This window comes from Talpa europaea, assembly GCF_964194135.1.
Source record: "Talpa europaea genome assembly, chromosome: 2".
NCBI classification, from domain to species: domain Eukaryota; kingdom Metazoa; phylum Chordata; class Mammalia; order Eulipotyphla; family Talpidae; genus Talpa; species Talpa europaea.
The window spans coordinates 109,857,334-109,873,010 of NC_140068.1; the positions used below are offsets into that span (position 1 = coordinate 109,857,334).

Here is a 15,677-nt window from a genome sequence, read left to right on the forward strand (position 1 = left end):
CAGTAAGTCCTCACCACACCTACAGGATATTCTCCAAACTGCAGCCTCCAGCCACGACTGCAATCCGCAACCCAGTTTCATTTCTCCTGAGTCAGCGGCCACCATATCTGGGAGGACTGAGGAAGGGCGCTCTGGCCGCGCGAAATGCTTCGCGCGATGACAATGGTAAGCCCCTCTATCCGCCGCGGGCAACCAAACTCTATGGTCGCGGTTTGGAAACTGCGCGGGAAGTGGGCGGTGTGTGGTGAAGGCGGTGGGTCGTCCCTCGGAGCTGCCCAATGGGAACGCGTTATCTGCGCGTTTACGGCGCCCTCGGATTACCGCCTCACTCAACCGTTCTTAGACTCCCCAGAGGCACCGCCCCTTTGAGTTTTAAGGGGCGGGTCCGGAAGGGGGAGGGACTTTAACTACCGGCGGGTTGATCAATCAACGTGCAGCGAGGCTTTGAGAGACAGTAGCGGCAACCAATCAGCACATAGGCTCCTTCGGGCTTCGCACTCGCGCCGCCGATTGCGGCCGTTACTGGTGGCGCGCGGGGGGACTCAAAGTAGGTGAGTTCTGGGGGACCTCGCCCACGTCTCCCCGGGTGCCATCTTGGTTCTCCGGGAGGGCGGGAGGGGCGTGCCCTAGAGGCGACTGGGCGGAGGAGATTTGGAAATTTGCTGTTCGAATTATAATACCGGCCCTTACTTGACTCCCCTTCCCGAGTTTAGGTATGAAGACATTGGGAGACGTTGGGCCAGGAGGGACCCCCTGAGGTGGGGATCAAAGATGGTGGCCCACTGAATTGAAGCGAGGGGTCAGGGACACCCCTGAGTTCTGCAGGCATAAGGACGGCGTTGGTCCTGTCTCTAGAGGAGGCGTCCTGCTTTCCCCGCCTGTCACCCGTCACTCTCTAGGGTAGCATCGGAGTGAAGTCCGTGCTATTTTGACTTTTCATCTCCTTTCGTTTGTGCTTCTCATCAGTAGACTCGGTGATGTAACACTCTGGAAGGCACCGTTAATCTTATGTTCGGTTCGTGAATGCAGCCCAAGTACTTCGTAGCAGGTGCACCATAACTACCTTTGAATCTGCATGATGGATTTGAAGGGAAATAAGAGTTCTGCTGGTCTGCGGGGGGCGGGGGGGGAGAGGGCGGGGCAGGACGGGGGCGGGGCACAAACGGAAAAGTATGTTTACAGTAGGATGAGAAGTGTTAGGTCCAAGTCCACTGACCACTGTGGAGCATGTGGACACGCGGGAAGCGGGGAAGACTCCAGGGAAGGCTTTGCTGAGGAAGTGACGTTTGAACAGAATGTAAAGGATGGGTAAGAGTTGGGTCAGAAAACTAGAAGCGAAGCTCCAAGATATTCTAAAGAATGCAGATGTGGGGGACAACAGGGGCAGTATGCTCAGAGATTGGGAAGATCCATGTAGCTGAACCATAGGCTTGAGGGAAAGGGGTTCATATATTGCTGGAGTCTAGGCATGAAAAATTAAAATACAGCAAACAGGAGAAATATTATCTGGGTGATTTGGGACAAGTTCCTTAACCTGTCTTTGTGACAGCTTCTTTTCTGAGAAATGGGAGATAATAATAGAACTTTACATGATTCTTGAGACAATTAAATGAGTTAGTATAAAATAATAGAACACTGCTTGGCACAACAAACCTCTGTATATCTCGGCTGTTACATTTCTTTCCAATTTTTTTTACTCACACTAACATGATCTACTAAAGTATAAAACCATGGACTTTGCAGCCAGAACCACCTTTATTCCTATCCTTTCCACTTAGCCCTCTATGCTATATAATAGTTTTTGCCTTAATTCCTTATTACCTACCTCAGAGGCTACTATGCTTGACACATAGTTGATTCTTGGCAAATGCTAGCTCCCTTTGAAATGGTGCAGGTTGCAACCCCGTGGCGGAGAGTTAAATCAAATTAGTGAGTTGCAAGTCAGCATCTAAAAAATAGAGAATGAGGACCTCCCTAGTGGTGCAGGGGTTAAAATCTCAGCCCTATCAAGTGATCACCAGCCACTGTAGCATGAGTTCAATCCCCGACCAGGGAGCTAACCCATATGGCACAGCAGACCTCTCCTGTCTCATCCACTGCTCCCCTCAGCAGTTTATTTCTGTGGATCTGCCTATTCTGCTCCCCTCTGTGTCTCTGGTGAATCCTCTCGCCTCCCCTCACATCTGGTCTATACCCCAGCTCTTGAATGTATAAATAAATAAAAATAAATCATAACTAGAGAATGGGGGGAAAGTGAAATGAAAACTGTGTTATAGTAAGGCTAAGCACTGTTTCTCAGAATGTTTCTCTATAAATAAGCACATGAGTATGTTGTATATAGTTGTGTACTTGGGACCTTGTATTTCTTTCTTACTTTGTGTCATAGTCAAAATACTTTTTAAATGCTTCAGAAGGATAAACAACAGAATGGTTGGCAGAGAAAGAGAAGCCTTAATCTTTATAACCTCAGATTTACCCTGGATTATCAATCTCCTCCCTTGAGGCTCTGTTTGTGAACCAATGACAGAGATGACAATTATGTGTTTGCTTCCCAGATCATGGAGGACACCCAGGTTATTAACTGGGATGTTGAAGAAGAGGAGGAGACAGAGGAACCCAATGAACCATTGGGGTGTAACTTGGAGCCCCTAGGACGACTGCGTATCTTCAGTAGTATCCATGGACCAGAAAAAGGTCAGGGGGTATTGGGTACTGAAGTACTATTATAGATTTCTTATTTTTGTGGGGAAATGGAGGAATGCAAGATGCTTTATATGTTTGAAGGATATCTGAAAATTTTTCCTACTAGGAATGAAGAAGAGGTGACTGAGTGAGTAAATAGCGCTACACCACTATCCTGGCCTTACTGGGTGTTGCTTTACTTTAGTAGATAGAAGATAAAGAGATTCAGATAATAATCTAGCGTGATCTAGAAATGAATGGGGGTGATGGTTGCACAACAGTGTGAATGTATTTAGTGCCACTGAATTGTATGCTTAAAAATGTTTAAAATGGGGGCCTCCCCGGTGGCGCAGCTGTTGAGCGCTGGGTTGCGAAGCTGCCCACAGCCTCTGCAGCTCCGGTTCGATCCCCGGTTGCTCCCCGGCCACTGGAGGAGGGTCCCACATGGCATGCAGACCTCTCCTGCCGCCCGCTGCTCCCCTCAGCAGTGTGCTTCGGTCCTTCTGCCTGCTCTGCTCCCTGCTCTGGCTCTGGTGAATTCTCTCACCCTCCCGCGCTTCTGACTGTACCCAGTGCTTGTATAAATAAAAATAAAATAAATAAATAAATAAAGCACAAATGTTTAAAAAAAAATGTTTAAAATGGGAAGTTTATGTATATTTTACCACAATAAATAAAACGCAGTGTGAATGGATAGGGTATTTACTTTGAATAATAATACATTGCATATTCTTCAATATCTAGATGTCCTAGGGATTTTTTCTTTTTCTTTTTTTTTTTTTTTTTAAAGAGGCATGTTTTATTTATTTATTTATTTGTTTATACATGCACTGGGTACAGTCAGAAGCGCGGGAGGGTGAGAGAATTCACCAGAGCCAGAGTGGGGAGCAGAGCAGGCAGAAGGACCGAAGTATACTGCTGAGGGGAGCAGCGGGCGGCAGGAGAGGTCTGCACGCCATGTGGGACCCTCCTCCGGTGGCCGGGGAGCAGCCAGGGATCGAACCGGCGCTGCAGAGGTCGCCGGCAGCTTCGCAACCCAGCGCTCAACCACTGCGCCACCGGGGAGGCCCAATTTTTTATTTTTCTAATGCATGTGGGACCTTGGGTAAGTAGGGGGCTGTTTAACAGGAACACTTTCCTAATAGCAGGTCAGGCTCCTCTGGCCTTGGAAACACTCTACCTCTCTTGTCCTTAGATTTCCCACTATACCTCGGGAAGAATGTGGTAGGCCGGATGCCTGATTGCTCTGTGGCCCTGCCCTTTCCATCCATCTCCAAACAACATGCAGTGATTGAAATCTTCGCCTGGGACAAGGCACCTGTCCTCCAGGATTGTGGGAGCCTCAATGGTACTCAAATCCTGAGGCCTCCTAAAGTCCTGAGCCCGGGGATGAGTCATCGTCTGAGGAACCAGGAGTTGATTCTCTTTGGTGACTTGCCCTGTCAGTATTATCGCCGGGATGTCTCCCTGCCCTTTGTCTCCCGGGGCCCTCTAACTGTAGAGGAGACACCCAGGGTTCAGGGAGGAACTCAATCTCGGGGGCTTCTGTTGGCTGAGGACTCCGAGGAGGAAGTAGGTAGGTGTGTGTTGGGAGTGTGGGTGAGGAGAGGGCCTGGTGAGGGTAAGACTGTCAGCTTGCGTTACTCCTCTTGACAGATTCTCTTGCTGAAAGGTGTGTGGAGAATGAACCAAGTGCCACATCCTCCACTTTGGCAACAGTAGTTCCAGAGAGGTGAGTGTCCAAGTGCCAGACCCATGTCTTCAAAAAGAAATAGAGTAGCCTCCCTGGTGGCGCAGGGGTTAAAGACAGAGCTCTCAAGCTTTCGCCAGCCACTGCAGTATGAATTCACAGCTCAAGTTCAATCCCTAGCCAGCCAAGGAGCTACCCACATGGCACAGCAGACCTCTCCTGCCTCTCCCACTGCTCCCCTCAGCAGTGTATTTCAGTAGATCTGCCTGTTCTGCTCCCCACGATACCTCTGGCTTACAACCCATTTCTTGTATGCATAAATAAATAAATCTTTAAAAAAAGAAAGAAAGAAACAGTCAGGGGCTGGAGGATCCATCTCTAAGAGGTAATTGTCTTAAAAGTGGAGAATAGGAGACTGCACATACTCTTTCACTCAGCTGAATTTCTGTTGTATACCTCCGATGGGCCAAGTAGTACTAATTACTGAAGATAGAAAAACAGATACTCTCTGTGTCTGCCTTCAGGGAGGTCACAGGTGAGTGGGGGTGTCCCTGCCTGGGAAATAGATTCATTAGACTCTTCTCTTTCCTTCACAGTGATGAAGAGGGGCATTCGCCTGCCCAGGATGGCCCTGGGCCACCTTTTGCTTTCAACTTGGACAGTGACACAGACGAAGAAGAAAACCAGCTACCAGCAGCAAGGGAGGCCTCCTCGACTACAGAGGCAGAACAGCCTAAAACTGAAGGAGGCACAACTGAAACCCAAATTGGAAAGGATCAACATTCAGTGAAGGACAGGGACAATGAGACGGAAGTTGGGGGTGCAAGAACTGGGGTGGTTCCATTTGGGGTGAATGTTGAGAGGAGCCAACCTGCAGGGGAGGACAGTGACACAGATGTGGAAGGTGAGGGCACGGCCACTGGAGGACCAGCGGAGGTGCGTTTGAAAATGACCCAGCCTTGTGGCTTCATAGAAAGTGATACTGATGTGGAAGAAGAGGGGATGCCCGTGACCCCAGCTGTAGTTCCTATGAAGAAAAAACAGTTCTTCCATGGAGTTAGTACAAAGAGTCCTGGGGTACCTGGCTTAGCACATGGGCAGAAGAGTCCCACTAGTAGTGATACAGATGTGGAGGAGGGTGAGGATCCAGTAACGGTCCCTCTGGAGAGAAGCAGAGCTTCCATTGTGATCGACAGCAATACAGATAATGAGGAAGAGGTCTCCGCAGCGCTCACTTTGGCTTGTCTGAAAGAGAGTCATGCCACTACCTGGAATAGAAATCCAGAAGTAAAAGAACACAGGCCCCAACCAGGGGTCCTGAAGCAAAGCCAAATCTCCCCTGGGAGAGACAGTGACACAGACTTGGAGGAAGAGGGGGTCTCAGTGAAAAAGAGAGAGACTATCCCTAAAGGTCATAAAGACACGGCACATTCAGAAAAGAGCCAACCACCTTTTGGAGACAATGATGTAGAGATGGAGGAAGATAACAGCTCACCCAGGGTCCACCTGGACAGCAGCCGGGCTTCTGCCACAGATGCAAAGCATCAGGTGCATGTGGCGTGGAAAAATAAAATAGATGTGGAAGCAGATGGGAGCCCAACAAAGCTGCCTGTGCTGCATCTAGGGGAGACCCAGGCTCCTCCAGCTGAGGACTGTGAAACAGATGCAGAAGAAGGCACATCCTTAGAATTCTCGGTGGTGGCAGGTATAAGAAGGAGCCAGCTTCCAGCACAGGGGATGATAGAACAGGCTGCAGCCGTCCTGGAGCAGGGGAAGGCACTTGAGAAAGGGGTCCGGGGAAGGTCACCTGTGCCACAAGGGAAGCAAGATGTTCCTGTCTCAAAGGACACGGGCACTCCAGGGGCACCCACCCAGCCACAGAGAGCAGGAACTCAGACCCCCACAGGAAAGGAGAGAGAATTGCATGTACACGGGACCAAGGACTCTGGAGACAATCATGATGGTAAGATCTCATCTTCCTTCCTCCTTGACCCCTAAAATAATGCCTATAGGGTCTCTTAGTCCATTTGAGCTCCTTTAACAAAAGGCCATACACAAGGGGACTTGTAAAAAACAGACATTTATTTTCACATTTATTTAATTTATTTTCACATTTATTTTTCCTGCAGCTGGGAAGTCCAAGAACAAGGCACCAACAGATTCAGCATTTGTTGAGGGCATACATCCTTGCTCATAAGCAGCTGCCTTCTCGTTGGCTTCTCTGAGCACAGGGCACTCTCTGAAGTCTCTCATCAGGGCACAAATTTCATCCATGAGGCTCTACCCTCATGACCTCCCAAATGCCCCTGCCTTCTAACATCCTCACTCTGGGGATTAAGTTTCAGCATAGGAATAGATGTGGAAGCAGATGGGAGCACAATAAAGCTGCCTGTGCTGCATCTAGAGGAGACCCAGCCTCCTCCAGCTGGGGAAGATACCAACACTCAATGCTTTACATAGGGGAGGAAGGTGAGGAGAAACGATAAAGGAAAAGTAAGGACTTTCGGGTCAGATGTGATCTATTTTCTACCCTGTACTCGTCCCCCACCAGATTCTGAAGATCTGGACTTGCAGGCTACACAGTGCTTTGTGGAGAGAGAGAATCAGAGCCTGGAAGGTGAGGACATTGTGTCTTGTGGATACTGGTACAAGCGGAGCTGGGGGAGTACGCTGGTGGTCCTTAAGGGTGTGAAAGCTGGCGTGGGCGGGGCCTGGGACCCAGGAGGCCCATGGAGGGCTGTGCTCAGGCCATCCTTCCTTGTGCAGCAGTCCAACACATGGAGGATGAACCCACCCAGGCCTTCCTGTTCAGCCACACCCAGGAGCCCGGCCCTTCTCATTGCAGCTTCCAGACCCCAGGTATGAGGAACTCTGCCTTCCTTTTGCCCCTAACTTGGAATCCTTGTTTTCTCTCTCTGTGTGATTCTGTCATATTGTTACATTGTTTAACTATTTTGCTGATGTCTTTCTGTCTCATCAGAAAAAAATACTAAGTCACACCTATAGAGCAACTAGTCTAGCTTCATTTTTTTTTAACTTATTTATGCATACAAGAGCTGGGGTGCACGGCCTCCCTGGCGGCACAGGCAGATGAGCGCTGCACTGTGAAGCTGTCCGCAGCCTCTGCAGCGCGGGTTCGATCCTGGCCGGCCGGCAGGAAACCCTCATGGCGTGGCAGACCTCTCCTGTCTCGCCCACTGCTCCCCTCAGCAGTGTATTTCATCAGTCTGCCTGTCTGTTCCCCACTCTGCCTCTGGTGACTGGTTCTTGTATAAATAAATATTAAAAATTAAAAAAAAAAAGAGCTGGGGTATAGGCCAGAGGTGTGGTGGGGGTGGTAGGTTTCACCAGAGACAGTGGGGAGCAGAACAGGCAGATCTACTGAAATACACTGCTGAGGGGAGCAGCGGGCGAGGCAGGAGAGGTCTGCTGCACCATGTGGGTTAGCTCCCTGGCCAGGGATCAAACTCATGCTGCAGAAGCTGCTGATAGCTTCATAGTGCTGAGTCTTAACCCCTTGAGCCACCAGGGAGGCCCCAGTTTCATTTTTTTAAGAGACTGCTGTGAGAACTTTTATTTGAAGGCATGGTTTTTTGTTTTTGTTTTAAGATTTATTTATTTATGCACATAAAATGCTGGAGTGTCGGCCAGAGGTGTGGGCAGCCCGGGGGGAAGGGGGTGTGTGAGAGGATTCACCAGAGACAGAGTAGGGAGCAGAACAGGCATGGATCTACTGAAATACACTGCTGAGAGGAGCAGCAGGCAAGACAGGAGAGGTCTGCTGTGCCACGTAGGTCAGTTTCCTGGCCAGGGATTGAACTCGTGCTGTAGTGGCTGCCGATAGCTTCGTAGTGCTGACTTTTATCCCCTTGCACCACCAGGGAGGCCCTGACCTTATTTTTTGACACTAATATTAAATATTAAAACTATCTCTCTTATTCACAGCTTTTTTTAATAGCCCATTAGGTTTATTATTCCATTTGTTTATATTAATCCTTTCTCAACTTATTATCTCTTCAGCCTCTCTTTCTGACTCATCACTGCCAGGTGCCTTGGATGAGCCATGGGAGGTGTTGGCTACACAGCCATTCTGTCCAAGAGAGTCTGAGGCCTCTGAGACCCAGCCCATTGCTGCCTACCTTGAGGCCCGTGGACCTTGTGACAGTTCACTGCAAGGCCAACATCCAGAGAGCCCAGTTCACACACAGCCATTGGGGATTCAAGGTAGAAGGATGCAGACTGTGGATATGGGTACATCAAGAGCAATAGCAGAGTGGGTGACCCTGGAGAGAGAGCCATGGCGAGGGAAACAAGAAACCATTCCAGAAGGAAAGAGAGGAACTGTGTGGGCAAGGAAGAACTAGCCAGGGCGATACAGGACAGGGAACAAAAACAGGCAATAGCTAGTGAATCTTAGATACGAGAGTCTAATAGAAAGTTGGAAAGTGCAAGTACTAAAAGGGATATGGAGAGTTTGAAGTAGGAATTGAGTCTATTGAGATTAAAAAAAAAAAAAAAAGGCAGGCTCTTGCAAGAGAAATATTTGCAAGAGTAGTGGAGGAACGAGTACCAGAGAGAGGGCAGGCACTGGGTGAATCAGAAGTCAAGGTGCCTAAAGTGATACCAGAGAGAGACCAAGAGAGGAGAGGCAGAGAGGGAGCCAGGACCAGCACAGGCAGTACCTGGAAGAGGAGTGGGGAACCTTCAGGGACTTGCTTCAACCCCAGTAGCTTCTGGGACCCAGTCAGGTGGAAGAAGGGGAACCCCAGTGAGCCCCATAAGGCAGCAGAGAGGCAAGTGCAGGCAGCGGGTGACCCAAGGTGTTACACAACCTCATGATAATTAGCTCCCAAGTAACTGACTGCTCAGAGCTCAGCCATATTGTTTTTTTTTTTTTTTTTTTTTTTTTATAGAGGCATGTTTTTATTTATTTATTATATATTTGTTTGTTTGTTTTTGTTTATACATGCACTGGGTACAGTCAGAAGCGCGGGAGGGTGAGAGAATTCACCAGAGCCAGAGTGGGGAGCAGAGCAGGCAGAGGGACTGAAGTACACTGCTGAGGGGAGCAGCGGGTGGCAGGAGAGGTCTGCGCACCATGTGGGATCCTCCTCCGGTGGCCGGGGAGCAGCCGGGGATCGAACCGGCGCCGCAGAGGCCGCAGGTAGCTTCGCAACCCAGCGCTCAACCGCTGCGCCACCGGGGAGGCCCTCAGCCATATTGTTTTTGCTTCCTGTGTAGGCCACTTGAATTGCAAGATGCCACCTAGTGAGGAGGCTTCCAGGGTGAGAACTGCTTTCTCTACCTCCCCCTGCCTACCCCATAAGTCATCTCTACATCCACTCCACTGCTTTCTTCTCCGACCTTCCTTTAATCTCCTTCCCCATATTCTCACTTTTTCTTGCATTTCCATCACTCCTTACGTGACTTTTATCCTTCAACCTTCAGCAGCTATTGTTTTCCAAATTCTCTCTACCCGACTCAGAAAAAAAGTCCTTTTCCTCTTTTCCATGGTTACCCTCCTTATTACTGTCATCCTTTAAATGGAGAGCACTAAATTGGCATTATGGGTAGCGGTCCATGGGCAAGAGAACTGCTTCAGCCCTGGAGGTTCCCAGCCTAGTGGAAGAGGTCACAGATGGAAATGCCAGTGAGCACACGCTAGCCATTGACAAGTGTCAGGAACAGTATCCAAGTCTTACCTCTCTCTGCCTCTTCCTCACCTGCGTCTGTTTCTCCCCAGGAATCCCCAGATGTTTGTCTGCCTCCTGCAGTGCCTGAAGCCTCAGCCTCACTCCAAAGCCAAAAAAATCCTGTACCTCAACCCATCCTTTCTCCCGCTCCAGCTTCCTTAGAGCTGCCCATTCCCAGGACCAGGCAAAATGAGAGTCAGGTAGCTCCAGAGACTCCCGTGTTCTTAGAGCTGGAGCTACACCATCCAGAACCCAAAGTTAGGTGCCAGAGGTCTGCCAGGATGACTGCCACTCCAGTTTCTTCTCTTGCCCTTGAGCCCCACCTTGCCACCCCCACAGACCAGCCCGTCAAGTTTGAGCCCCCAACTCAGGTCTCTCAGGTTAGAACTCGGAGATCTTCTGTAAAGACGCCTGAGCCAGTTTTCCCCACAGAACCCCAGCTCCAGCCTTCCACTTCCAAAGACCAGCCTGCCACTCCCAAACCCACATCTCAGACCACTCAGTGCAGGACACATAGGTCCTCTGTCAAGACCCCTGAACCAGGTATCCCCATAGCCCCCGAACACCAGACTTCCACCTCCACAGACCAGCCTGTCACCCCTGAACCCACATCTCGGGCCATTCGGGGCAGGGCACATAGGTCCTCTGTTAAGACCCCTGAACCAGGCGTCCTCACAGCCCCTGAGCGCCAGCCTTCCACTTCCAAAGACCAGCCTGTCGCCCCTGAACTCACATCTCGGGCCACTCGGGGCAGAGTACATAGGTCTTCTGTCAAGACCCCCAAACCAGGTGTCCCCACAGCCCCTGACTTCCAGCCTTCTACCCCCACAGACCAGCCTGTCACCCCTGAGCCCACATCTCGGGCCACTCGGGGCAGGACACACAGGTCCTCTGTCAAGACCCCTGAACCAGTAGTCCCCGTAGCCCCTGACCTCCAGCCTTCTACCCCCACAGACCAACCTGTCACCCCTGAACCCACATCTCGGGCCACTCGGGGCAGGGCACACAGGTCCTCTGTCAAGACCCCTGAACCAGGCGTCCTCACAGCCCCTGAGCTCCAGCCTTCCACTTCCAAAGACCAGCCTGTCACTCCTGAACTCACATCTCGGGCCACTCGGGGCAGAGCCCATAGGTCCTCTGTCAAGACCCCTGAACCAGATGTTCCCACAGCCCCTGACCTCCAGCCTTCTACCCCCACAGACCAGCCTGTCACATCAGACCAGCCTGAGTCCACATCTCGGGCCACTCGGGGCAGGACACACAAGTCCTCCGCCAAGACCCCTGAACTAGGTGTCCCCACAGCCCCTGAGCTCCAGCCTTCTACTTCCAAAGACCAGCCTGTCACCCCTGAACCCACATCTCGGGCCATTCGGGGCAGGACACATAGGTCCTCTGTCAAGACCCCTGAACCAGGTGTCCCCACAACCTCTGAGCTCCAGCCTTCTACTTCCAAAGACCAGCCTGTCACCCCTGAGCCCACATCTCGGGCCACTCGGGGCAGGACACACAGGTCCTCTGTCAAGACCCCTGAACCAGGTGTCTCCACAGCCCCTGACCTCCAGCCTTCCACTTCCAAAGATCAGCCTGTCACTCCTGAACCTATATCTCGGGCCACTCGGGGCAGAGCACGTAGGCCTTCTGTCAAGACCCCTGAACCAGGTGTCCCCACAACCTCTGAGCTCCAGCCTTCCATCCCCACAGATCAGCCTGTCACCCCTGAACCTATACCTCAGGCCACTAGAGGCAAGACACATAGATCTGTCAAAACCCCCAAACCAGTTAATCCTACAACCCCTGAGATCCAGCCTTCTGTCTCCAAAGCTCAGTCTGTCAGCCCTCAGACTGCTCAGGGCAGGACTCATAGGCCCTCTGTGAAGAACCCCCAGCCCATTGTACCCACATCCCCTGATATTGAACCTCCTGCCTCTGCAGACCAGATTGTCTCTCCCAAGGCCATAGATCAGGGTCAGAGCAGGACTCTAAGGTCTTCTACAGCAAATGCTGTGCCCATTCCTGAAGTCCAGTCTCCTGTCCCCACAGAACAACCTATTCCCCAGGAGTCTATCACTCAAGCCAATGGAAGCAGGAAGCCGAGGGCCACTAGGAAACATGGGTCCCTCACAGTTTCCTATGTCCCTGAACCCTGCCCTGCACCCCCTGAACCTAACTGCCAGTCCTCAAGGAACCAAAGGCGGGGAGCTGTGAGAGCAGCTGAGGCCTTTAGTGCCACATCTGAGCCTGTCTCTGCCCAGCCTCCTAAGACATCCACTCAGGGTCCCCATATCCAAAAGGCAGAGGCAGCAGATAGCACTGAGCTCACCCTAGAGACCCGTCCCAAGGCTTCTCAAAGCTGCAAGAGGCCTTTAGATACCATGGACTCTCCCCCACCTCAAAAACGACTCCAAAGAGGGGAAGTGCCACAGGAGACAATATTCTTCAAGGAAGAGGAAAAAGATGCTGCAGAGAGGCCAGTGAAGGACGAGGTAAGGAAAGGGTTAGGGGCACAAAAGGGCCTAGGGGCTCAGAAATTCCCACTAAAGTCTTTCTCAGCCCCAGCATGTAGCAATACCAGGACCAGTCAAGAGAAAGAGAGACCAAACTGAGGAACCCAAGGGAATATCTAGCCGCAGCCTCCGACGGGCCAAACCTAACCAAGAGTCCACAGCCCCCAAAGTAAGACATGAGGGCATGTGGTTTTGTGGGAGAAAGGGAGGTGAATGAGGGGTTTTTGAGCCACGCATTGGTGGCCCGGGTGCCTGTGACCGGCGCTCACCCCTCCACAGGTGCTGTTCACAGGCGTGGTGGATGCGCGAGGAGAGCGGGCGGTGCTGGCGCTGGGGGGCAGTCTGGCCAGCTCAGTGACAGAGGCTTCCCATCTGGTGACTGATCGAATCCGCCGGACAGTCAAGTTCCTGTGTGCCCTGGGGAGAGGGATCCCCATCCTCTCCCTGGACTGGCTGCACCAGGTGAGAGGCCTGAAGGTGGTGGCAGACCAGTAGAGACAGAGACCGGAGAGGCCAGCTCACATAGCGCTCTCAAAGGCGATGGGACGGGAGGCGAGGGCTGTGGGAAACAAGGGTGGGTAACGAGCAGAAGGCTTGATTCAAAAACCATTTCACGGGCTCCCTACAATGCTGGGCAGAAGAGCTGGGAGATAGGCTGAACTGAGCCTTGGTGCTGACTGTTCCTGTCCTTAGTCCCGCAAGGCCGGTTCCTTCTTGCCCCCGGATGAATACGTGGTGGCTGATCCTGAACAGGAGAAGAACTTTGGCTTTAGTCTTCGGGAAGCCCTGCGCCGGGCTCGGGAACAAAGGCTGCTGGAGGTGAGGCTGTCTTTCATCCCTTGCTTCAGCCCTCCTTCCAGAGCACCCTTAGATGTCCATGGCTCTCACCCATGTATACATCTACGGTCATTTGCTCCCTCTTAGGGCTATGAGGTCCATGTCACCCCAGGAGTCCAGCCCCCGCCACCTCAGATGGGAGAGATAATCAGCTGCTGTGGAGGCACCGTCCTACCTAGCATGCCCCGGTCCTATAAGGTATGGATGGCATGTTCTAGAGGTGGTGAGATGGCAGTTACAGAGGTGGTTGGAGAACAAAATGGAGGTACAGGTGGGAATAAAGAGGAGTGGCAGGGTGGGTGGGGGAACTGTGGTATAGAAAGGGATGGGAATAGGGGAAGATGTCTGCCGATTCAGAATGGATATTTTTTTTAAAGATTTATTTATTTATGCATGCAAGAACTGGGGTATAGGCCAGAGGTGCAGGGGGTGAGAGGCTTCGCCAGAGACAGAGTGGGGAACAGAACAGGAAGACTGACTGAAATACACTGCTGAGGGGAGCAGCAGGTGAGTCAGGAGAGGTCTGCTGTGCCATGTGGATAGCTCCCTGGCCGGGGGGTGGAACTTGTGCTGCAGTGGCTGCAGATAGCGTCATAGTGCTGTGTCTTAACCCCTTGAGCCACCAGGGAGGCCCCATTTTTTTTTAAAGATTTATGCATACAAGAACTGGGGTACAGGCCAGAGGTGTGGGGGGTGAGAGGATTCACCAGAGACAGCCGGGAACAGAACAGGCAGACCTACTGAAATACACTGCTAAAGGGAGCAGCAGGTAAGACAGGAGAGGTCTGCTGTGCTACGTGGGTAGCTACTTGGCAGGCTGGGGATCAAATTCATGCTGCAGAGGCTGCGGACAGCCTCATAGTGCTTTGCTTAACCCTTTGTACCAGCTTAACCCTTTGCTTAACCCTTTGTACCAGGTCATTTTTTCATCCTTTAATAACCAGTTCTCTCCAGCTCTCTGAAAATATCTTTTTATAGTTCAAATCAAGATTCAAACAAGGGGGCCTCCCCGGTGGCGCAGCGGTTGAGCGCTGGGTTGCGAAACTGTGCGCGGCCTCTGCGGCGCCGGTTCGATCCCCTGCTGCTCCCCAGCCACCGGAGGAGGGTCCCACATGGCGTGCAGACCTCTCCTGCCGCCCGCTGCTCCCCTCAGCAGTGTACTTCGGTCCTTCTGCCTGCTCTGCTCCCCCCTCTGGCTCTGGTGAATTCTCTCACCCTCCAGCGCTTCTGACTGTACCCAGTGCATATATAAACAAAAACAAACAAACAAACCAGCAAACAAACAAATAAAGCATGCCTCTATAAAAAAAAAAAAAAACAAAACAAAACCCCAAGTTGCTTTTTAAAAAAAAAAAAAAAAAAAAGATTCAAACAAGGTCCATGTATTGCCACAAATGTTGCATCTCTTCAGTTCTCTTCACAGCATCCGCAAACCCATCCAGCTTTTTTTTTTATGTCTTTGACTTTCTGCAGAAAGTAGGTCACTTGTCCTTTAGAGTGTTCCACAGCCTGGATTTTTCTGTTTGTCCCTTCATGTCATTTATCATCATCTTCTATCTTCTATAGGTCCTGTACATCGTAGTTAATTTTAAAAGCGCACATAAGTTCGGGTTCAACTTTTCCTGCAAGAGTGCTGTATAGACAGTGCAGCGGGCTTCATGGCTTCATATCAGGAGGAACTATTTTAGTGATGTTAAGACTGATTCGTATACCCAGATCTATTTCTCTGATTCTGACTTCCTGTCTTTGCACTCTTTCCCAGCCTCAGCGAGTTGTGATCACATGCTCCCAGGACTTCCCTCGGTGCTCCATTCCTTGTCGCGTTGGGCTGCCCGTCGTCTCACCTGAGTTCCTGCTGACAGGAGTGTTGAAGCAGGAAGCCAAGCCAGGGGACTTCATCCTCTCTGCTTCGGATATGTCATCCACCTGAAAACCCTACCCCAAGCCCACTTCTCTCCCAGGCCAGTAAATAAAGTTCAGAAAATATTTGGAAGAAAACTTAGGGCTTTAGAAAGGACTGGGCTATTCTGATCTTATTTGCCTTGGAACATGAATGGGCTCAAAAATGTTTATGGGTAAAACAAAAATAGGGAGATTAGGAGCCACAGATTTTTTTGTAATGGCCATTTAAAGTTGGCGAATCCCAGGCTCTGATGTTTCGAATGGCTGCTCATATTTAGCTGAACCAATGTGCTAATGCTCGGTGGCACACACATCCCTGCCCCCCATTTGAAAACCATCTTTCTTTCCTATTTGTTAACTGGGATTCTT

The 15,677-nt window shown here is 51.0% G+C and overlaps 2 protein-coding genes across 2 annotated transcripts in view; one reads left to right on the forward strand and one right to left on the reverse strand.

Moving 5' to 3' along the window:
- Positions 1–15,677, reverse strand: part of LOC311188230 (class I histocompatibility antigen, Gogo-OKO alpha chain-like) — a gene marked incomplete at both ends in the record, with an annotated part of 867,329 nt that overhangs the window by 692,508 nt on the left and 159,144 nt on the right. The gene's annotated exons all lie outside the window — the stretch shown is intronic.
- Positions 2,559–15,336, forward strand: MDC1 (mediator of DNA damage checkpoint 1; the record flags this gene model as incomplete). The annotated part of the gene is made up of 13 exons (XM_084228712.1): positions 2,559–2,694; positions 3,878–4,258; positions 4,339–4,414; positions 4,969–6,335; positions 6,924–6,989; positions 7,139–7,231; positions 8,420–8,623; positions 10,405–12,548; positions 12,622–12,738; positions 12,849–13,031; positions 13,263–13,388; positions 13,494–13,604; positions 15,169–15,336. 13 exons carry the CDS (start codon positions 2,559–2,561, stop codon positions 15,334–15,336), a joined length of 5,172 nt encoding a protein of 1,723 aa, XP_084084838.1.